Raw genomic sequence first — 24016 nt, 5'->3', positions numbered from 1 at the left:
TTTTTAAATGAGCACTTAAAAAATATTTAACCAATTACTAAACAACCTTCACAAACTGAAGTCGGTTACCAGAAAATTTAGTTGATGGATGATAACTATAACAGCTAAATGATTAATTACTGAGTTGACATTTATTTAACCAATAGCAACTGGTTAACTTTTCATCAAATTTTGATTAAAAAACGAAATTACATCTCCAAAAATATGCGTACAGTAAAAACAGATTTCGTTGTCCACAATCATATCAGAAAATGTCTTTAAATTGACAAGAAGACCTGCAATTTCTGTTAATTTTAAAATTAGTAAAAAAACCTTTTCAAAAAACGTATGTTCAAAATAATTATTTCAATGAGTGAGGCGCGATACGAGCAACATAACAATAGGGGACAAGATCCAAAAACAGAGTAAAAGGAGCTACAGAGAGCGAAACACGAGAAAGAGAAAGAAAAGACAAAAAGTTAAAAGCTGACCGAGGATTAAATTGTGAGGAGAAAAACAGAAACATAGCCGGCAGATTGCCAGAAAATAGCCGCAATAGCTATTTTCGAAGATCTGCACTCTCAAACAGACCAAAAAGAAACATTTTTAAAATGCTCAGCTGTTGTATTTTAAGAATGTTGCAGATTGCAGATTCTAATAGCGGCTCTTAAAAACTGTTCAGTTAGAGGGACACACACTCATTTGACCTCATCTCGTTGAATTAAAGAAAAGACAATTTCAGAGTAAGGAAGTCAATTTTGAGATTGAGGAAGTCACATGTGACCAAAAAATTAATCACGCGAATGAACAAAAAACACTCTCGGCTGAGAGTGAGAAATGAAGTAACGCACTTAATTATTTCAATTGAATTTGCAAGAACAAAAAGCTGATTTGGAGAGGTGGTTGTGAAGTCACATGGCGGTAACAAAAATCGTGCCAATAATAGCCTCAGCTATCGTATTGCAACTATTAACAACAGGATTGACAACATAATTCAAAAAAGTAACAAGCAGAAAAACAATTACAGAAAAAAAGCGCAAGAGAAAGAGAGAACAAATGAGAGATGAGACACAGAGAGAAAGAGAGATATATGGAAGGGAGAGAAATAAGCGCCAGAGAGAGAAAGAGAGACAGAATGCAACACAGAGAGAAAGAGCTGGAGAGAGATAATTATTATAAAGCTGAGCAACATATAGAACGATGGAAAAAAGCAGGAACAGAGCCAAAAAACCGAGGAAAAACTAGAGAAGAAAAGGAGCGATAAGCGAGAGTGAGAAATGAGATCTAATGTAATTGTTTTTCTGCTTGTACCTTTTTTGAAATAAATATATATATATATATATATATATATATATATAAACGTTCAAAGAAATCGTTTATATATATATAAACGTTCAAGGAATCAAGTTAAAATAGTCAAATATGTAAATAAAAGTGAAAATACTGAGAAACAAGAAGAGAGCAAAGCGAGCAAAAAAGAGAAACAAATGGATGCATAGAGGAGAAAGAAAAAACAGGCGGGGAGACACACAAAATCATGAAAAGAACGAGGAAAAATCAACAGAGCGAAAAGATAACACGAAAACAGAAAAAATGGAAACAAAAGAAAAAGAAAGAGAAGAGTACGATACAGTAAGAGAGGAAGAGCGAAGAAGCGAGCAAAAATGAAAACAAATGAGGAAGGAAAAAAGAAGAAAGAGAGAAGGAGAGAGGGAGAAACATAGTCCGCTAGAGAGATAGGGAGCTATTTGATTAGAGGGAGAAAAAACAAGAAGGAAGACAAAAAAACTTCAGAAAGAAAAACAAAGAAGAAACATACCGAAAAACGAGAAACTAAGATAAATAGAGAATATAATAGGAAAAACACGAAAAACTAAGCCAAAAAAACAGAACCAAAAGAAACCAGAACAGAAAATACGTTGCAACAAAGACACAGAATATGAATGAAATAAAAAAACGAAAAGGGAAAGTAGAGAGAGAGAGAGAGAGAGAGAGAGAGAGAGAGAGAGAGAGAAAGAGAGGAGAGAGCGCAAGAGAATCTCTGCAAAAAAGACTTGGTCACTGTAACAAAACAGAGATAGAAACAGATACACAAATGAGTAAGGAAAGTTATGGTTGCCACTCATAAAAGCATTCACTTCCGGCAGTAAATAAACCTTTACAAATAGAGACCTTTGTCAAACATATGAGTTTCTTTTACCCTTGTCGGCTAAACTAGGTTATGTACGATCTGACCATCAAAGCCAGCAAATGATCTCAAAGCTCTTAGAGAGAGAAAGAGAGAGAGAGAGAGAGAGAGAGGAAGAGAGATAGAGAGAGAACAAACGTCACGCGGGAAATGACGTCAAGTGGGAGTAGTCCTCAAAAAGAGTTCACTTTTTCATTTTTGTTGTGAGATCAAATGTACGTAAAAAGAGCCTCCGATGAAAAAACTAAAACAAACCAGATCACCGCATTATAGCTACGGGCAATTTCCAGCTTCTAAAATTTAAAAAACGATTTTAATATGACCTGTATTAAATATACAAAAAGATAAGACTACCAATTTCGTACGTTCCCAAAATTAAAAAAAAGGGGGTTCGAACATGTAACCTCTGACGTTATACACGGAAGCATCAACCACTCAGCCAGGACTTTGTATTATCCTATCTGAAAATCCTTCATATTGGCAGCAGAATTAAGTTCCGTATAAGAGCAATTAAGATCACTCAAATATCCAGAAGTCAAGTATGCAAACTTCAATGGAGAAATGAAATCGAAAGAATGTTCCCAAACAAAAGCAAATAATTTAATTACATTAAAACAGACTTACTATAATTCAGTTGATTAAAATTCCAAATGGTACAGATCACTTGAAACAGATAGTCCGTTGCAAAAATCGTTTGAGAAATCAAATCGGTCAAGCGGACATGTTCCAGCAAGAGTAAAAGAATTGCAACAAACTTTGTCTGCAAGTATTCGAAAACACGTAACACAAAGGGAACTTCTCCACGCCACATTACTATCCAGCTAATTTACATCACTTTTATATGAGCTATTTTCGTTCCTGAACCATTTGTGTCAACACCTTTTCGGCCATCAACACTTTTGGCATAGGTAGCTTTTCAGTCATTGATTGTTTTGGCATAAGTAGCTTTTCGGCTATTGATTCTTTTAACAATGACATCTTCTCGATCATTGCCCTTTTCCGAATGCATGCAAAACGCTATACAGCATGTTTAAGGGCAGATTAGGAGCTTAAACATGATGGTATAGGTATTCGAGTTATATTCAATAACTTATTCAGATATATTCAAGAGCAGGAAACCCGACGCAATAGAGTAGTATATGCATTGTAAATATTTCGCAAATAAGTTGTCCTAAGAACAAAAGGGCAAATCACTCATGTGAGGGAAATAATCTACCAAAAACGATCAAAAGGGTCAAGCGAAATAATACACAAAATTATAATTGCTTGAAACTTCGTTCGAAAGCAATTAAAAAGCAAGAATCCTACCACCTACTTGGTTATATTTGTAAGCAGCTGTAGACTACTGGAATAGCAACAAAATATAGGTGCGTAAAACTCACTGAACTTGCAAAACTTGTCGAATTCTACACGAATTGCAGCCACGTAGTTTTAAGCGGAACCTATCCTGTTGTTCCAAAAACGGGTGTCACATTTTTCGTTGAAATATGGAAAAAAAATTTCGATTTATCCTCACAAGGGTTGATCTGACAAGATCAAACTAAATAACTCTTCATTTCCTCCAAAATTCGACTGGGTAAACTAATAAAACAAAACCCAATAGCTTCGGAGAATGACAGTCGGGGCGTAAATGGTTTTTTATGGGTGCAAAAATATCAGACGAAGGTAGGGCTCAAACCCCGACCTCCTGAGTTCGATTCCTTCACCTCGACAGAGTCATTAACCACTCGGCTATCAGGGCCTTGTCATAGTTTCTCTAGCAATCTGCTTTGTTTGACCAACAAACTTTAATCAACACCTGTTGCGATAATAGCAGTTAAATAAACTTCCAGTGTAATAAATTTTAATGCCTGATCGACACTGGAAAAACACTTCAGCATTAGATTACAAGTTTATCACACCCTTTTATCGCCACTGTTACTAAGTAAACAGTGGCGATAAACTCGTAGTCTAATGATGGAAACAGTTTGATGAACTTGTAGTCCAAAATAACTTGAGTGGTGTGTGTGGTGTATGTGCATGGATGCGTGTGTGCATGTGCACATGTGTGCGTGCGTGTGTGTGTGGGCGTGTGTGCATGTGTGTCCGTGCGTGTGCGAGTGTGTGTGGATGTTAAGTGTCTGTGTGTGTTTGTGTATGTGTAAGTATGTGTGCGTGCGTGTTTGTGTGTGCGTTTGTGTGTGTAAGTGTGTTTGTGTGTGTGTGTGTGTGTGTGTGTGCTGTGTGTGTATGTGTATGTGGGAGGGGGGTCATGAGGACAAAACGAAGAACAGATCCAAAGAAATATCACTTACCTTTGAAAACGAAATTGTCCACAAAAAATAAAAAAGAAAAACCAATCAAACTGTGTTCAATTCCGAAATGATCGCTACCAGGTGTTAAAAAAATTACTACAAGTTTGCTATCGCCCTCGAAGTTATCATAAAACCTCGGCTTCGCCTCAGAGTTTGATAACTTCTCGGTGGCGATAACAACCATGTGGTAGTATCCATTATTTCGGGGTGAGAACAATTGAATTTAAGTGAAAAATCAGAAGTGCGTGAAAAGTCACTTGAGAAGTCAAAAAATATTCTGGAAGAAAAACACAAACACGGTCAGGCGAATCTGCATAAAAAAGACACACAGAGTTGCTTCTCATAAACCAACTAACGTCGGATGAATTGCTCTCGGACGACAGGCAGGGCAATTTAATTTAAAGGGAGTGTAGCTTAGAATTTACTTGGGTGCAAAACTTTGACCTGATAGGGGTTCGACCCCACAACCTCCCGTATAGCAATCCGACATCTTCACCACTACGCCACAGCGGCGTTGTTAGTCAACCCCTGACAATCACTTTAAAAATACAAACAAAGTTAATTTCAGAATAAGAGCAATTGAAATCACTCAAAATGAAGTGAAGCGTGAAAAAGTCACTGAAGAGGTCATCGAATTTTCTAGAACAAAAGCGCAAAACTGTCAAGCGAACATTTTGCATTAAGAAAAGACCAACAGGTTTGCAATAATTGCTTTAAAATTCTTTCGATACCAATTAAAAACCCAATTTTCCTTAGATTTTAGAAAACTGACTGAAATGAAATTAGAAAAAATAGAATATGTGAAATGCAATCAACTTCTTTTTAAAGATAATAATTAAAATTAAGATTCCAATGTGCGAATAAAGCAAAAACATTTTTGACAACATATTATTGTTTTTGTCACTCGTTTTCTCAAACAAAACAAGCGTATGCAATATCTCAAATCTGAAATAAACGCATCCAGCGGCCATATCTGGATTCATCCAGCTATGTTTTGTTGCCTTTATAAAACCTGTAAAATTGAAAAAAAAGAAAAACTGTGGCCAATGACGGCCCTTGTAATATCACTGATGATAGTTATGGAGTATACGTGCGTCTAACGAGCTTCGAGATGGTATCACTTTTAATTATGAAGCAAAAATCGGCTGTTGAACAAATCGAGCCTTGCGTTAACAATCACCTCCTTTCTTCTAAATGATGCAATTTTATAACAACTAAAATGATAGGGTCATAGACCCAACAGCTTCAGAATAAATTAATGATTTATTATGGTAAATACGATAAATTTGAAAAAAGGTGTAACCAGGCCTGGCTTCATCAAAAATTATTGGACCAATTAGTCAAACAAGGAGCAAAGAGTCGCTATAGTTTCTCGGACTCGGAAAATCAACCAAAGATGAAAAATATGTCGCTGATTTAAGATTTAATGGCTTAAAATGAAAATTAGGGTCTCTAAAACATTGTCTTAAAGTTAGAGTCTTTAGTAATTACATTAAGATGTTTAACGACAACCATTACTTCGTTAATTAAGATAAACCAAACTCGATTTGTTCCAACCCCACTTAGAGGGGGAGGAAATGAATGCTCAACTCGCGTTTTGAGAGAAAAAAGCGGCCAAGCGAAAAATCTGCATGAAGACACACTTTTACAATAATTGCTTCTCATTCGAGAGCAATTAAAAACCGACGGCAAAAGGGACAAAGGAGTCCCTATGGAGGGGAAAAATGGGAATTTTGAAAATTTGTATGATCACAAAGAAGACAAAAGTTTGTGCACCTCATAGTCGAAACAGTTAGTCTGATCTGTATAATTTTGATTTAGCTCTAGAAAGAAATCTTCTATATCTGGCAAGACCAACTCGTCCTTGCGAAAACGCAACCTCATCTTCGATCTTTCTCCACGATTACCAGTTATACAATTAATTTATCCACGATTACCAGTTATACACTTCAATTTATGGCCTTATACAAGAACCGAATGATGCATGTTGCAGTTTTCAATTCAGCGTCAAATGCACGCTGAAAAACAACTAACATACACCCCAGGTCTAGGTACATACTTATGAAAAGACAATGCTCGACCCAAATGTACTATGAAAAAACCATACTCGATTCATTTGAGGTATCAAAAGATTTTAGCTGGACTTTAAGACATTCTGGACTTTAGCTCGACTCAGATTTTTCACAAAAAGACTTTAGCTCGACCTAACATTGGGGCTGGACTTAAGCTCGGCACAATGTTTGCAAACAAAGTCGAGTTAAAGTCTTTTCATTGGTCTATCATTGTTCTTTTCATAAGTCTGCTTTTTTGTCATTAAAATTGTCCGTGCAATAATGCATATAACGTAGTCACCGTGTATGCTCCTTCATTTTTTTACGATTCCGAAGAACCACTAATCCCTTAAAAACCTGAATTAGTTTTTAAAAAAGAAAGTTCATAATTTTGAGGGGAAAACAAACCGAATAAAGCCGAAATTTTGTCATGGCTAATGGGACTAGGACCAATAGACTTAGTCTTGCTTCGGCTCTGCTTCTGTATGTACAGAAGCAAAAATGAAAAATTTAGGATTTTGAAAAAAACAGACTTATGAAAAGACTAATGGTGGCAGAGACAATGCTTCAGGTTTTTAAGGGATTAGTGCTTCTGATCGTTGGTTATGAAATGACTAATGGTGGACCCATGAAAAGACCTTAGCTGGACTTTCTTCATTATTAAAAGACTTAAGCTGGACCCATGAAAAGATATTAGCTCGACTTAAACTAGGAAGCTCGACCGTGTAATTATAGTCAATTTGCCCCCCCCCCCCCCTTACTAGACTTTTAAAGTCTTTTTATAAGTCGAGGCCGAGGCCTGGGACATACTGTGACTTAAATTGCTCGCAGCAATTATATTCTTTAATTGATAAATAGAGCACGCACATATGTTATAAATAGATCGAAATTGTCACACATGCCTTCTTGGAACATACGAGAGCTGTCTCCAATTTAAGCACATTTTTTTTGAAAATTCCGAAATGTAATAAATGATCTGCTAAGTCTTAATATCTTAGTCTACATCTTAGCAATAGAGTTGAAGTCAGTGGCTGCTTCCTGCCACCAATCTGGCCTTCCAGCAGCTGAGGAGGACAGAAGATCACCCGTGTTGAGTAATATTTGCTGTACTATGTTGTCATGCACTTCACCATCGCTTCTACCGAGAGAAGAATTGAGCACAAAGTCAGGAGGCGCCACTGCATCCACAGCTGAGATGAGGTTCTTCTTCACTGCTTCACACAGACACTCAATTCTGATCTACGCAACAATGAGATATATTATAAGAATTATAGGTTAGTAAAATAACGTATTGTTCAATTTTATATGTTAAGTTACGAACGTATCTAAAGATCGAAACAAATGATCAAAGAAAACAACTTGAATATCGCCAAGATGTATTATTTCAGTGGATAAATGAATTGTGACAAATTCCGGTTACTGGCGTCAAATGAGTTTTCAATTCGATGCAAATTAAATTATGAAATGAATTAATGGTACGTCAAGACTAAACAATGAGTTCAAGTAATTTCAATCTTATATGACGCCTCAATTTCACCTGATTGTCTTGCTTAATTAAGTTCATTAATTGTCTTCCTTATGAAATGTTTAGGTGTTAACAATTTCTGACCTTCATGTTAATAATTTAATACCGAGAATGCTCTAAAATAAACATACTTCTAGCCGATACATTCAATTAAAGTCTTTCATCACACCTGAAGTTTGCTTAGATCTCTTTCATGTAGCACCCCTGCGTCGTACAAATAGGAAGAGTTCTCGTACAACGTCTGCACAGCAAACAGTTGTCCCATAGTGGCCAGAAATGCTTGCTCTGGACATTTCTCCAACGTTTCCAGCCACTTTATGTACCACTGATAGGCTATTGCGTTAACCACTGCTCTCGCAAGATCTTAATTATGGAAATATTGCCAGTTTTCCCTATTTCGATTCCCTTTTTCAAGAAAAAGATTTTCAAAACATACCCGGCAGATTGCCGGAAAATAGCCATTGATTCCAATAAGCATGATTGGGATTGAAAGAATAGAAGAGATTGAAAAAAAAAGATTTTTGTACAAAAACATTTTTTAAGTCCGATTTATTTTGATGGCATTTCGTAGTTGAACATAACGTACTTCTGTTTCTTAGAGAGAGGCTACAGGGGCTACTATCAATACCAATAAGCATTAGAGATGGCAACTAAGACTTATAGGAACGACGTTCAAATAGCGGGCATCTAAAATTGGGCTTTATGGGTTTATCCCGTTTCTACTTCTGACTTCAATTTTTTATACTGACTCTGTTCATTTTGAATTGCTTTGCTGAGCAACTGATGTTCAAATCACTTTTAACAGAATGAGAGAAGAGAGAAACTAGCCTAGAGAAGTCAAAAAGATTTCGCGCAAAATGTTGAAAAAGCGGCAAAATGAGGTAAAGCGAAACATTTTTTTATTCGACGAAGTAAAAAAACAAAGCAGGACAAGTCCTGACGTACAATTCAAAGAATTTTCATTGGCTAAACAGAGAAACTAGACCTAGAATGGACTATGAGTGAATTGAGAAAACCATTTTTAAAACAATCAGAACAAAAAAAAATAAGAAATAAACAGAAAATCAGTGTCAAAATGCCACATGTGAACAAAAAAACCACTAGCGATAAATGAAAATTTAATTCAAACAAAAAACTAGGCCTACAATGAGCTGTGAATGGGTTGGGAAAACCATTTAGAAAAAAATCCGACCCAAAAAATCGAAAAAATAGTAAAAATCAGAGTGAAATTGCCTCATGTGAACAAAAAACCACTACCGAGAAACCGAATTTTTGTTCAAACACCGTTTTCTCACTCTACTTTAAAATTAGAGCGAAAAAATTTCACGCCGCAAAACCACTCGCTTTTTCGCTCCATTTCCTGTTTCGGCGTGACCAAAATCACTACTCCAATTTGACTTCAAAAATCATGAAAATGTGTGAACAGATCTTAAAAACATAGCCGGAAGAATTCCGGAAGCGACTCGAAGCGTAAAAACTTGACAAAAACCCTTATTGCAGCTGAAACCATTACCTTTTTTAATAAACCATAAACTCATTACACCCCCCCCCCCCCCCCCCCCCCGGTCTGATCTAAAAATTGGTGAAAACCACTGTCACCAAGAGAAACAAAATGCCGCAAAAATATTTATTATTGAAAACGTTTGGTAAGGATAAGTGCAAAACAATTAGGATAGTCAAAACACTGATAGTCTCACAAAAAGCTGACAGAGCTATCAACTGCCCTCAAATAATTCATGATTCTAATCTCAAAAAGATCGCTAAAGCAAACGGCAGATAATAATAACTTAGAAACTAAATTAAATTTTTCAAAAAATAAAGCTCAAAGTTAAGAATCAGAAAACTACTACAGTTAGATTTCTCATCACTGCAATTAAGACAAAAACAACATATACTTTTTTCTTCTTGTATATACGCTAGACAACATGATTTCAAACTAATTCAAAAATTAAAATAATCATAGAAAAGCAACCGAGTAATATTTAAAGGCAAAAAAATGTTTAAGAACAATACCAAGGTCGGAAAAAAATACAATAAAAAGTAATAAGTAGCAATTCTGGAAAAAGCTTTCTAGTACACCCTTAGTACTGCCTTATGTTGAATGAAATCAATATCAACCCAAAGAAATGACGAAAATCTAAGAAAAAGCCGAAATCATTCAATTTGTTAATAACTGAAAAAATCAAAAAAACCAGTATAAATGTAGGTGCCAGGACAGAGCTAGAATGATACAAGCTAGAATGTGAACAATATGGACACAATGTAAGGAACACCGTAACAAAGACTAATTCTTGATTTTTGAAAGTTCAAATCAAAGTTTAAAAGTTTTGAAAGTTTAAAAATCAAATTTAAAAAAAAACAAGAAAAACTAACACCATTTCATTTTTCAGCATTCGAGACATAGAAAATACATCGATAAATCCGAGACAAAAACCTATCCACCTGAACAGATAAAAAAAAAGAAAAAGCAGAAATCAAACATACGAAACATTTTGCAAAAGAAAGGTCAAAAAATTTTTAGGACAGCATTTATAAAAAAAAATTTCAAAAACTTAACACTAAAAAAATATTGACATTTTTATTGAAAAACGAAATTAAAGACCCTCATTTTGCACAAAAAGAATATTACTATTAATTAAAACCAAAATAAAGAGAAAAAACTGAGAAAAATAGGAAAAAAAACTACCAAAATCGGATTAGCATATGTACAATTTTATAAAACAAAATTACATCGAGGTAAAAAGAGGCATCGAGTATATGAATTGTCAACGGGAAGTTGTCATATTGACTGATTTTTGACAAAAAGACGGCTAAAAGATCCAAAAATGAAGAAAATAATAGGAAAAAGGCCAAAAATTAATTAAAAAATCAAGAAATTTATGCCAATTTTGAACTTGAAACGCGTTTTTAGGCTCTGCAAAACACTGCGCTTTTAATTTCCAAGATTTACATTTCAATATAGCATCGAATAAAAATCATTTCTACAAAAAACCATATTACAAGCAAAAAAAATGGGCCACTTAGACGAAAAAAACGGCTAAAAACGTTTATCTATATGTGCCATTCAGTCAAAAACTACTTTTCAAAGTCAAAAAGTCATTCACTAAACGCAGCGCATGATCAAAATACTTCTTTCGCTCAGAAAAAATTAGTTCACGCGGCAATTTTTCTCACTTTCGCTTTTAGGTCAAAACAGCGTCTGAACGAATAGTACTTCCGGTAAAAAAAAAAACCTTAAGAAAACCAATACTCCTCTTCGAGTCGTAAAAAAAAGACAGCGCCCCAATACAATTCGAATTCTTTGAATTGAAAAAAAAAATAGGAGCGCTATAATAGCCGGCTGAGAAGATGAGGGCGGCTATTAAAAATGAATGAAATCCTGGTTCGCGACCTATCATAGTTATTATTCTCGAGTTCAGCTCGAATCGCTCTCGCTACCTTCTATGAAAAATCTGTTCAGTTATTTCTCCAGTTCTCGCTCCCAAAATTCCAATCCTCGCATAATTCAGTGTAAATGCAGAAAAAAATTATCTGACGAACTGCAATTCACTTTAGCTCAATCTACTTAGTAACTGAGGGGGAAAACAATCAACTATTTTCGCGATCAAAATTCGCATAAAAACGCATTCTTTTCCATGGTTTTCATCTATCAGTTCTACAGGGAAAATTGACACCACATTCCTAATTTTGAATGATTGTTATGATGAGTGGAGATCTTCAACATCACGAAGACCAGACAACGCATAGCTCTCTGGATATCAGACTCCGATTCCAAGTTACCGACCGACTTCAGAAACGGTTCCATTTTTTCGCTCAATTCGAAATCGAACAGCTTCACAACTCCCGTCTGTTTGAATGTGCCGAGAACGTAGTTAACCAACTGTTGAATCAACACGTAGTTATCTCCCTCGTACGTGAGTTGAGGATCGTTGTCTTGTCGAAGTTTTCCGAAGTTAGAATGGGCAAGGAACCCGTGCCCTGAAATGATTCACTTTTCACATCCAATCTGTACTTGTTAAAACTAATTTTACAGTTTATGTGTGGCAAAGTTTGCTCTAGATTGACTGGCCAGGTACCACTCTATTGTAGCCTGCTTCATACAGTCGAGGAGTACGCGTGCTGGGGACAATAAGTTCACTAAGCTCAAATGACATTATCGAGCATTATTAAGCACTTCAACTCACTTTTAATTTGATTTTCAGTAGTAATCTATCACCAAATGAATTCAGTTGCTTAAAATGCGAATGATAAAATAATTTAGATTACTCAACAGTTAAAAAGTAAACAAAAAATCTGGGTCGAAAACTAGTTCTAAGAACACCGCACAGCAACTTACTAAACTCAGCTTCATTTATCCCATCCAGTTATGACGAATCTCTGATTCGTCGACTCCTAAATATCCTCTGATGCTTATAAAATTCATATTTGATATGTATTTAAATTGATATAAAGCAGTGTGATTATCAACCAATCAGAATGCAGTATACTTATATCTGAAAGAGCTTGAAAAAGATAATATATAGGAGAGAGACTAGAAACTGGACAATAATATAGTTGCATTCCAAGATTCAGTTTTCCTAGTCGAGTAAATTAGGGGATTTGTAGGCTAGAACCCGTATCCGCTGGCTGAATCAAGGAACTCAGTCTACCGACATTCTACCAGTCCATCAAAAATGATCAATTGAAAAACACGAGTGTTAGAAAACGACTAGAAGACAAAAAAACAAAAACCAACTAACTTCAAGCGAACCAAGCGAATTGCTCTCAAACGCCCGGTGAGCAGTTGGCTTCAGTAGTAGCAAGCTGTGGCTTAGGGATGCTAGCATTAGGGCGGGGGTTGACCGAAATGTGTTTGTGTGTGTGTGTGTTGGGGGGGGGGGTAGGATTGGGGCCAAGCAATGGGGGCAGGGTTGCGAAGGCTCGGTTATGTCCACCATTCACATCATGAACATAACCGACTAACGTCGGGCGAATTGCTCTCAAACGACCGGCGAGCAGTTGGCTTCGTCAGTAGCTAGGCACGGTTTAGTGAGGCTAGCTTTAGCTCATATGAAGTGGCGTAAGTGAGCGCGGCAGGGGGGGGGGGGTACACCGGCGGGTTGGCAACATTGGGGGGGGGAAGCAATCACTAAGAACCGCCCTTCGCACCATAAGTATAAGTCTCCGACACAGATTCTGTGAATCGCATACTTTAAAACTAGTGAGCTGAAAGGCTCTAAGAGCACTTAATGCTCGCTGGGAGCTACTTGTTTATCCCGTTTTTGAGGGCAAAAAGTCAAATGCGTCAGACGAACAATTGGTCAAGCGAAAAATTGCATAAGACCGACAGGACTAATATAATTGCTACAAACTTCGTTTGAGAACAATTAAAAATGTCTTCTCAAAACAGTTTTGATGAATCGCATTCTTAGAATATAGTAAAGCTTAGGGATCTAATAGAATTTAATGCCCTCCGAGCCCTACCTGTTTATTTCGTTTTTGAGGACGAAAAGTCAAATGCGTCAGACGAAAAATGGGTCAAGCAAAAAATGGCATTAAAAAAGACCACAGGACTTATTAATTACTAAAAACTTCGTTTGAGAGCAATTAAAAACCGATACAACATCGAAGCAAAACTTGATTTAAGCATTAGGTAACTAATGGCCTAGATACACTACTTTCTTAATTTCACATTTCAGTTTTAAAGAACTAAAGCAAAATAAATATGAGTTAAATGAGGAAAACTGATAAATCCGTCCCCAAAAAAACTTACCAAGAGATAAAAGTTTCTTTGAATGAATGGCCGACAACGCAATAAACATGGGGACCGCGGTAATAGGAAAAAAATTAATCATCGAAGATTAAAAGTACGCGAACAATTTTTGAAAACATTTTACAAATAGCGACATCCCAATAACTGTTTACCACGCCTTTCCAAGCAATTTGTGTTCAATTAAGTGCTACCCACATTACAGATGTAACACTAATAAACAACAAAGCGAAAAACCCCAAAAAAGTTAAGAACTCATAATTATATATAAGGAACAAAACGCAGATCAAACATTCAACATTTCTCAACTCTTAGCAACTAAAACCAGAAAGAAATGAAATGAAATATAATGTGTTCAATCAGCAGTGAACTGCTAATTGCAATTTCTTAGGTGGTAGTTTACACCACCTTTTAAACCGCGCTTTCACTTTGGTTTTCATTCGGTTTTGGTATTTTCGTTGGTTTCTTGTGGGTTATATTGGGTGCTTGTCTCGAGGAGGGAGGTTGGTTTGAATGGAATGCTTGGTTGTGGAATGGAAGAACGGAGGGGGCGAGGGGGTGACAGGGAGAGTGTTTTAGAGGGAGTTTGGGAGAGAGGGAGTCGGAGAGAGTGAAGGAGTAGGGTTTTTAGAGAAATGGATCGAAGGGAATGACAGTGGATTGAAGGAAAAGAAGAGAAAAAAACAAAAAGCAGGAGGAAAGAAGAGAGGCACCCTCAGTGCACCTCCGGCAGCCAGTCCCCCCTTTCGGGGAACCGACAACCGGCTTGTGCGCTGAGATTACGGTGACTTGTCTTTGGTTTTGATGTTTATAGTGAGAAAGAGGAAGAGAGGCACCCTCAGTGCACCACCGACAGCCAGCCCTCCCTTTCAGAGGACGAGCAGCCGGCATGTGCACTGAGAGTACAAAGGCTTGTAGTTTATACCTCTTATTGAGGCGGTTATTTTCGCCCTTGCGAGGGTGAGTGGTTGTTCCCAAGCGGGAACAGAGTGTGGGACCAGTATCAAGGCCTCAGCATGATTCCCACGATCATGCTGCCCTCCCTTACTGGTACCCTGGAGTTAGAGTGTGGGGCCAGCATCAAGGCTTCAGCATGATTCCCACGATCATGCTGCCCTCCCTTACTGGTACCCTGGAGTAAGAGTTAGATCAGCTTCAAGACCTAGACTGATTCTCATGATCAGTCTAGTCTCCCACACTGATCTTTCTTGATGCGAGGTCCATCAGTTCTTTACATATTAGGCATCTAGGCACATATTCATATATGTACGCAAAAAATAAAGGAAAACCTAACCAGAGTTTAGTCCGGGCAGTGTGTTTTTTTTGGATTTTGCCCTAGGTTTGTTTTATTCATTTTCATTTTGAACGGCTTCAGCTAACGCCTCGAGTAATACCCCGAGACATCCGCATCCACCTTTGATTTGAATTTTGTCTTAATTTTGTTTGTTTTTATTCCTTTTCACTTTCAATGGCTTCAGCTAAGGCCTCCAGTCATACCCCAAGACATCCGCATCCACATTTGTTTTGAATTTGGTCCAAATTTTCTTTGTTTTTGTTCTTTTTCACTTTGGTTGGCTTCAGCTAACGCCTCGAGTCATACCCCAAGACATCCGCATCCACCTTTGTGTTGAATTTTGCCCTAATTTTGTTTGTTTTAATTCTTTTTCACTTTTAGTGGCTTCAGCTAACGCCTCGAGTCATACCCCAAGACATCCGCATCCACCTTTGTTTTGAATTTTGTTTGTTTTTATTCTTTTTCACTTTTAGTGGCTTCAGCTAACGCCTTGAGTCATACCCCGAGACATCCGCATCCACCTTTGTTTTGAATTTTGTCTAGATTTCGTTTGTTTTTGTTCTTTTTCACTTTGTTTGGCTTCAGCTAACGCCTCGAGTCATACCCCAAGACATCCGCATCCACCATTGTTTTGAATTTTGCCCTAATTTTGTTTGTTTTAATTCTTTTTCACTTTTAGTGGCTTTAGCTAACGCCTCGAGTCATACCCCAAGACATCCGCATCCACCTTTGTTTTGAATTTTGTTCGAATTTTGTTTGTTTTTATTCTTTTTCACTTTTAGTGGCTTCAGCTAACGCCTCGAGTCATACCCCAAGACATCCGCATCCACCTTTGTTTTGAATTTTGTTCGAATTTTGTTTGTTTTTATTCTTTTTCACTTTTATTGGCTTCAGCTAACGCCTCGAGTCATACCCCAAGACATCCGCATCTACCTTTGTTTTGAATTTTGTTCGAATTTTGTTTGTTTTTATTCTTTTTCACTTTTAGTGGCTTCAGCTAACGCCTCGAGTCATACCCCAAAACATCCGCATCCACCTTTGTTTTGAATTTTGTTCGAATTTTGTTTATTTTTATTCTTTTTCACTTTTAGTGGCCTCAGCTAACGCCTCGAGTCATACCCCAAGACATCCGCATCCACCTTTGTTTGGATTTTTTTTCGAATTTTGTTTGTTTTTATTCTTTTTCACTTTTAGTGGCTTCAGCTAACGCCTCGCGTCATACCCCAAGACATCCGCGTCCACCTTTGTTTTGAATTTTGTTCGAATTTTGTTTGTTTTTATTCTTTTTCACTTTTAGTGGCTTCAGCTAACGCCTTGAGTCATACCCCGAGACATCCGCATCCACCGTTGTTTTGAATTTTGTCTAGATTTCGTTTGTTTTTGTTCTTTTTCACTTTGTTTGGCTTCAGCTAACGCCTCGAGTCATACCCCAAGACATCCGCATCCACCATTGTTTTGAATTTTGCCCTAATTTTGTTTGTTTTAATTCTTTTTCACTTTTAGTGGCTTTAGCTAACGCCTCGAGTCATACCCCAAGACATCCGCATCCACCTTTGTTTTGAATTTTGTTCGAATTTTGTTTGTTTTTATTCTTTTTCACTTTTAGTGGCTTCAGCTAACGCCTCGAGTCATACCCCAAGACATCCGCATCCACCTTTGTTTTGAATTTTGTTCGAATTTTGTTTGTTTTTATTCTTTTTCACTTTTATTGGCTTCAGCTAACGCCTCGAGTCATACCCCAAGACATCCGCATCTACCTTTGTTTTGAATTTTGTTCGAATTTTGTTTGTTTTTATTCTTTTTCACTTTTAGTGGCTTCAGCTAACGCCTCGAGTCATACCCCAAAACATCCGCATCCACCTTTGTTTTGAATTTTGTTCGAATTTTGTTTATTTTTATTCTTTTTCACTTTTAGTGGCCTCAGCTAACGCCTCGAGTCATACCCCAAGACATCCGCATCCACCTTTGTTTGGATTTTTTTTCGAATTTTGTTTGTTTTTATTCTTTTTCACTTTTAGTGGCTTCAGCTAACGCCTCGCGTCATACCCCAAGACATCCGCGTCCACCTTTGTTTTGAATTTTGTCAAAAATTTGTTTGTTCTTATTCTTTTTCACTTTGGTTGGCTTCAGCTAACGCCTCGAGTCATACCCCAAGACATCCGCATCCACCTTTGTTTGAATTTTGCCCTAAATTTGTTTGTTTTAATTCTTTTTCACTTTTAGTGGTTTCAGCTAACGCCTCGAGTCATACCCCAAGACATCCCATCCACCTTTGTTTTGGATTTTGCCCTAATATTTTTTTTATCTTTTGTCTTACAGTTTAGCGTTAGTTTTTGGTTTTCCCTATCTGCCCTTTACCTTTCATTTTTCCCTTTTTTCCTCTTTTCTTTTTTTTTCTTTATAGAATGTTTTGCAAAGGAGTTGGATACATTTTGATCTGGCTCCAAGTTATTAAATGTTTTTCTGTTATGTTTTTAATTTCTTTGTTTCGTTTTATAGTCCTTGCAAGGTATTCCGAGCTTAATTTTTGGATTGTTTTGCTTACTATTTCTAAATTTCCTATTTGATGTAGTTCATCTACACTTGTCCACATTGGTAGGTTATATGCAAGTCTAATGGCTTTATTTTGTTCTCTTTGTATCTTGTTGAGATCACTTTTCGTTACCTTTGCCCAGGCTGCATTTGCATACATGTATAGTGGTCTTATAAAGGTTTTATAAAGGTACATGATAATATTAGATTTTATATTTTTAGATTTTACGTGTCTTAGCATGTTGATTCTTTTTTGCATTTTTGCGACTATTTTGTCTACATGTTTTGTCCACGTCAATTTGTAATTGAGATCAAGTCCAAGGAATTTTACTTCTTTGCTGACGTTGATGTCTTCTGACCCTAAACTTAGTCTTAGATTTGTGTTCAGTATTTGTCTAGTGAAGATGGTGTATATGGTTTTTCCCGCCTTCAGGAGTATTTTCCATTTGTCGCACCATTTTTCTAAGTGTTTAATTCCGATTTGTAAGTGTTTAGTAGCTACTTCTTGTTTTTCATGTGTGTAGTATATTGCAATGTCATCTGCATATTGTGAGACTGATGTATCTTTGCATTTTGGTTTGCTTACATACATATTGAACAAGATTGGGCTTATTATGCTCTCTTGGGGGACCCCTGCTTCGGGTGTAAAGCTTTTGGAAATTGCTTGGTTGAATTTTACTTTGATTTTTCTGTTACTTAGGAAGCTGCTAGTCCATTTTGTGATCCACCATGGTGTGTTGATCTTAGCAACTAAAACCAGAAAGGTTATTTGATCAACAGTTTTACTAGACAAATTATTCTGAAAAGCGCCAAAAAATAACCACCCAGAAGATCTGTCAAGAGAACTGGTGCTTGTCAAAAAAGCTGCTTCGCAATGCATTACGAGGACAATTTGTCCTACCTTAGCGAAAAAAATTTCACACATACTATTTCTCTTTGCCTCAGAATAATGCATGAGCAGAAACCACAACTTTTTGACAACCACTCTTTCTCATATTTGTTCAGCAAATTGACCTAAATATTTCACGTGCAGAATTGACTTTGACATCCTGTTTCACTGGCACTTCACCGATAAATAACCAACAACAACCATAACCCCTCTTCGCTTAGTAAAAACATCACATTAATTAGGCTAACCTCGGCGTAGAGGTTTATAGCCTCAAAAACGATTCTACAAAACACCTAACTACAATCATTAAATAGCCAAATGGATGAAAACAGCTAAGAGCTGTTTTAAAAGCGCTTACTTATATTTTTTCAAAATTAAAAATCATTGACTAGAGACGAGGCGCATAAACAGAAAATCTCTCTTAATCAGAAAAAAATTGGGAATGCCAGATTTACTCAACGCCTGTTTACAATAAAGACGCTGCCAACACAGAGAGACACCTCCGAGTAGTAAAGACAAACAAGATTCAATTAATTGTTAAGAACATTCATTGAGACCAATTTAAAGTAATTTGTACATTATGGTTATCACTACATGTACTGATCAGAGAGAGTATGTACACAACCGCATCTGTGTGTCATAACATTTCAGTAATGAATTATTGAATTTCAATTATGATTTTCAGGGTGACCAGACAGTAGATCGAAAACAGAAAAATTGGGACAATAGATCGAAAATTAATTTCTATTCTTATTGGTTCAAATTAAGCATTATTTGCGAGCTGCAATGTATTTACCACATTATGGCCATGCCTCGCGAGCCATGGCCATGCCTTAGCGGCCCGTGGGACTTGATAAGAATAAAGGTGACGAAAACACTCTTTCGATAAAGATTCAATTCTCGAGTAAACCACGATAAAGACAGCAGTATGTAAGTGACTGTATTGAACAACGTATTAAGGCAAAAGCACATCTGAATGGCCCGGCAAATCTAACTGTATTTGTTAGCAGGTATTTTGTCTGAGCTCAGATTGGTCACCGATACGTTTTCGAAACATAAAAATATTAAGCCTAAAAAGAGCGCAATCGATTTAGTATATTAGTAGGCTTAGCGAAAATTATGTTAAACGGACTTTTTCTGTGCATATTAGATGTTAAATGGTTAAGAAATTACGTAATAAACTTTCTCGCTGGATAGCGCATAGATTCGTCGCTTAGTTTTCTCGCTGCTCTTTTATTTACTCAGTAACATCATCCGGCCCGGGAGAAAATGTTGGGAGGATTGGTACAAGCTTAACGAGTGGGCGGACGAGCGATCCGGATGACAAGCGTAAGACGGCGGAGCGGGCGACGCTGTCGGAGCCGTACCGAAGTTCCTCAATCCGAGCGGTTGGATAGTAACCCCTAGGGTTGCTTTCTTCAACGATCCAAACTAAATCACCGACCTTCAGGTGCTGCTCGGCAGGCGTCTGCCACTTAGATCTACGGTTCAACGCAGGTACATACTCCTTGAGCCAACGTGCCCAAATTGCATTGGCGTATGACTGTGCACGGGCGTATCGCTTACGATGATCGAACTCGTCGACGCCAACGATAGACGGAATTCTGGTTGCTTGGTTACCGAGTAGAAAATGATTAGGTGTTATTGCGCCTAGGTCAGACGGGTCGGCGCTTACGGGCGTTAAGGGACGTGAGTTTAGTGCGTATTCGACCAGACAAAAAGTAGTGTTCAACACCTCATCTGTGAGGCGACGCGTACCGAGGATAGTGTACAGTACTCTTTTAAAACTCCGAACTAACCTCTCCCAGATGCCACCTTGGTGTGGCGCACTGGGTGGATTGAACCTCCACTTAATGCCCTTATGTGCAAGTTCGGCAGCGATGTTAAGCGTATTCCATTTTTCCACACATTCACGGAGCTCTTTCTCCGCTCCAATGAAGTTCGTACCATTATCCGACCAAATCATAGCAGGAGAACCCCGACGGGAGACGAACCGCTCCACTCCCATTACACACGAACTAGTGTCCATGGACGTGACGACTTCAACATGAACAGCACGAGTAGTGAGACAAGTGAAGAGAAATCCCCACCTCTTCTCGGTAGTCCGACGAACTGTGACGTCGAATGGGCCAAAGTAATCAACCCCGGTGTTGGTAAAGGGAGGAGACTGGTATGCGAGTCTCTCCTTTGGGAGGTCTGCCATGATAGGTTGAATGGTTCTTGCGCGGAACTTTCTACACAAGACGCAGTTTGATTTGATTGAACGCAGTGTGGAACGTAGTTTTAGGATGGCGTAACGTTCCTGTACCTTTGACCTTAAGTAATCGATGCCCTGATGATGGTTCTTCAAATGAGTATGCCGCAGAAACAGTTCAAACAAAAGTATGACGCGCATCCAGCACGATAGGATGCTTAGTGTCAAAGTTAATTTCCCCTAGCTGTCAAAGTCGACCAGAAGAACGGATGAGACCATGAGGCCCAATAAACGGAGTGAACTGAGCAATACGGCTGCCCTTCTTAACGGATTTGTTGTCAAGAAGATCCTTTCTTTCAGTATTAAAGGACTCCCTGAACCAAGTACTGGAGATGACGCTCGGCTTCGTCAAGCTCAACAGGGTCGGCTATGCTGCCGTCTACGTTACGGTAACTTTCATGAGATGGTAAAAGACGGAGCACATATGCGGTGACACGAAGTAATTTTTGATAAGAAATAAACTTATCAAACGCGATTAGATTAATGCTTTGTTCCTTAGGGGGCTTGTTTACGAATGCGGCTAGAGATGAGATGGAGTCATCATCTTGTTCCTTTGTTACAACGCCGAGCTTGATGTTATCAACGACGTCAGTATTTGGTACAAAAGGGAATTGCTTAGTTCTCAAGAAGTCAGGACCCCTCACCCAGCTACTTGATTGCAAAACTTCAGCGGACATACCACGCGTGCCAGCATCTGCCGGATTATCACAAGTGGCGAGGTGGTTCCATTGGTCAACGCTGGTGTTCTCCAGGATTTCACTAACACGCTTTGCAATGAAGATGGGGTGTTTGTCTGTTGAGTTTATCCACTGCAAGACGATGGTACTATCTGTCCACATAAAGACTTTGTCCACAGTAACTGTTAATGCTCGACAGATTTCCCTTTTTAAACGGGCAGCAAGGAGAGCGGCTTGTAATTCCAACTTAGGAACTGTCATTACCTTCATAGGTGCAACACGGGCCTTGCCCAAGACAAACGCCAGTTCTGTTATAATCTCCCCGGAAGTGCAAGTTACTTGAGCCCTAAGAAAACCTACTGCACTGAATACGTCTTGCGAGCTATCACCAAACATGTGGAGTTCAAGATGTTGGAATGGTCCTGAAAAGTAACTTCTCGGTATAGTGATCTCAGCTAACCGCGGCAGTTCAACACACCAGGCAAGGAATCTGTCAACTGTGTCTTTAGGTAACTCATCATCCCAACTTTGTCCATTAACACGTCAAATGTCTTTCAAGATTGACCGAGCACCAACAGTAAACGGTGCGACAAGACCAATTGGGTCGTAGACCTTTGATACAAGACTTAGGACCAAGCGCGGTGTTAAACTTTTCGTGATGGTGCTGTTAGTACCCCTGCTCACAACCAGAGTATCGTTGTTGTGATCCCACTTAAGCCCAAGCACGTGCATTGATTCCTCCTTTGATGAAACGATGACCTTCGGTTCAGTGGATTGAGCAGACCCATCGATTTGGTGAGCCAGATCTGGTACATTGCTTACCAACTTAGTAAGCTTGAACCCACCTAGATGGAGAAGGTGTACCAATTCCTTCGACCTAATGGGGGCCCTCTCGGGGGATTCCACTGAGTCTAAGTAATCGTCCATGTAGAAGTTCTCAAGGACGGCTTTCGCAGCTTCTGGGTACTCCTTAGCATTATCACTTGCCGTGCGTTGAAGTGCGCAGTTAGCGCAGGTGGGAGAATCTTTTGCCCCAAAGATGTGGCGTGTATACCGGTGTACCAAAACATTTGATGTTGGGTCCTCCCGCCACAAAAAGCGCAATGATGGCTGATCACAAGGTTACACTCCAACTTGGAGGAACATTCCCTCAATGTCGGCGGATACGGCAAATGGATGTTGTCTGAACCGAAGGAGTACATAGATTAGGTTCTGTAGTAAGTCAGGTCCGGTGAGTAATGACTTATTAAGAGATGCGCCATGGAATTTTGCTGCTCCATTTAGTACCCTACGAACCTTGCCCGGCTTGTTCGGGTTAACAACCGGATGGCGTGGTAGGTACCACTCTGGTTCCGAGCGACTTTCCACCTTATGAGCATCTTTGACCCTTACTACGTAGCCTTTGTCTAAGTCCTCTTTGATGGTATTCGAGTACTTTTCCTTTAGTGTCTGATCTTTCGTTAGCCGCTTTTCCAAAGACTTTAATTGAACAAGCGCTGAGAAATAATTGTTGGGCAGTTCGATGTTATCTTCAGCCCATAGCATTCCGACATCGTACCTTTTTCCATTATGCACGGTGGTGTTTTCAAGAATTTCATGCGCACGTGCATCCGAGGTGGATCGTGGGTCTACTTGCTTAAGTGCGCAGTACGACTCCATGTCGTACCAAGATTTTACCTGACTAGCGAGTTCAAAATCCTGCTCCATATTAGCTTTGAAACAAGTCGAGACTAAGCCTGAAGACGACGGTAGAGGGCCCCTTAGAACCCAACCTATGGGCAAGCGAACAGCGAAGGGCGAGGACTTCTCGTCGGCAGCGAAGTACTCTAACGGGCGGATGGCACGATACACATCCTGTCCAAGTATCATCTCGATGTTTCCATAGCAATATGTAACCGGATCTAGAACTGCTAGAAGAGGGTATATTTCTTGAAGTGCTTTAATGTTGATGACATCGGCGCCTACATTCAAATTTTCCTTTACGTAAGGGCTGACTTTAAATGGTTCAAATGCTTGGTTGTCGCGTGGTGTTACAATTACTTCAACTAGCTTAGTGTCTACAACCTCCTCGGTATTTATACCCTTGACTGTTAGTTTCAATGCTGTACCGTGCAAACCAAGTCTATTTGCAAGATCATTGGACACCCAAGAGTTACTGCAAGCGGTATCGCACAAAACTAAAGCCGTGGTATCTTCACCACAAGAGCTCTTCAACTGTAATTCAGTCACCTGAAGGAGGCCTTTCACATTACTCACAGATGACAAAGTGGTGGCCTTACTCGATGATTGCACACTAGGAAGTTTACTTTGATTTGCGCCAGCATTAGAATTACTGTTGTTGTTGTTTGAAGGGGATTTAGATGGATAAACCCTCTCAGCTCCGTGGAGAAGAGTATTATGGGAGCTGTTGCAACCGTCCTTCCTGCATTTCCTGGGGTTTGGGCATTGCCTGAACATATGCTTTTCTCTCAGACATGAGAAACACAATTTTGCTTCCGCCACTACCTTTGCTCGAGACTTTTCTTTAAATACCCTACACTCCCAGATGCGATGGTTACCTTTACACACAATGCAGCGAGGGGTT

General features: G+C 38.6%; 1 protein-coding gene across 1 annotated transcript in view; it reads right to left on the bottom strand.

Annotated features, from left to right (window-relative positions):
• Positions 1–7289: 7289 nt before the first annotated feature.
• LOC142337450 (peroxisomal acyl-coenzyme A oxidase 3-like) overlaps positions 7290–24016 on the bottom strand; it is a 49240-nt gene continuing 32513 nt past the window's right edge. Inside the window, exons 8-10 of the mRNA XM_075386678.1 lie at positions 11721–12015; positions 8207–8402; positions 7290–7751 (exon numbers count right to left, since the gene is read on the bottom strand). Of these exons, the coding sequence (XP_075242793.1) occupies positions 7512–7751; positions 8207–8402; positions 11721–12015 (731 nt within the window). The 3' untranslated portion in view covers positions 7290–7511. The remainder of the gene's footprint in view (positions 7752–8206; positions 8403–11720; positions 12016–24016) is intronic.

This window comes from Convolutriloba macropyga, chromosome 4 (assembly GCF_964194025.1).
Source record: "Convolutriloba macropyga chromosome 4, txConMacr16.3, whole genome shotgun sequence".
In the NCBI taxonomy this organism is placed as follows: domain Eukaryota; kingdom Metazoa; phylum Xenacoelomorpha; order Acoela; family Convolutidae; genus Convolutriloba; species Convolutriloba macropyga.
The sequence above is the reverse complement of the archived record's forward strand: the minus strand, read 5'-3'. Positions and strand labels throughout refer to the sequence as shown.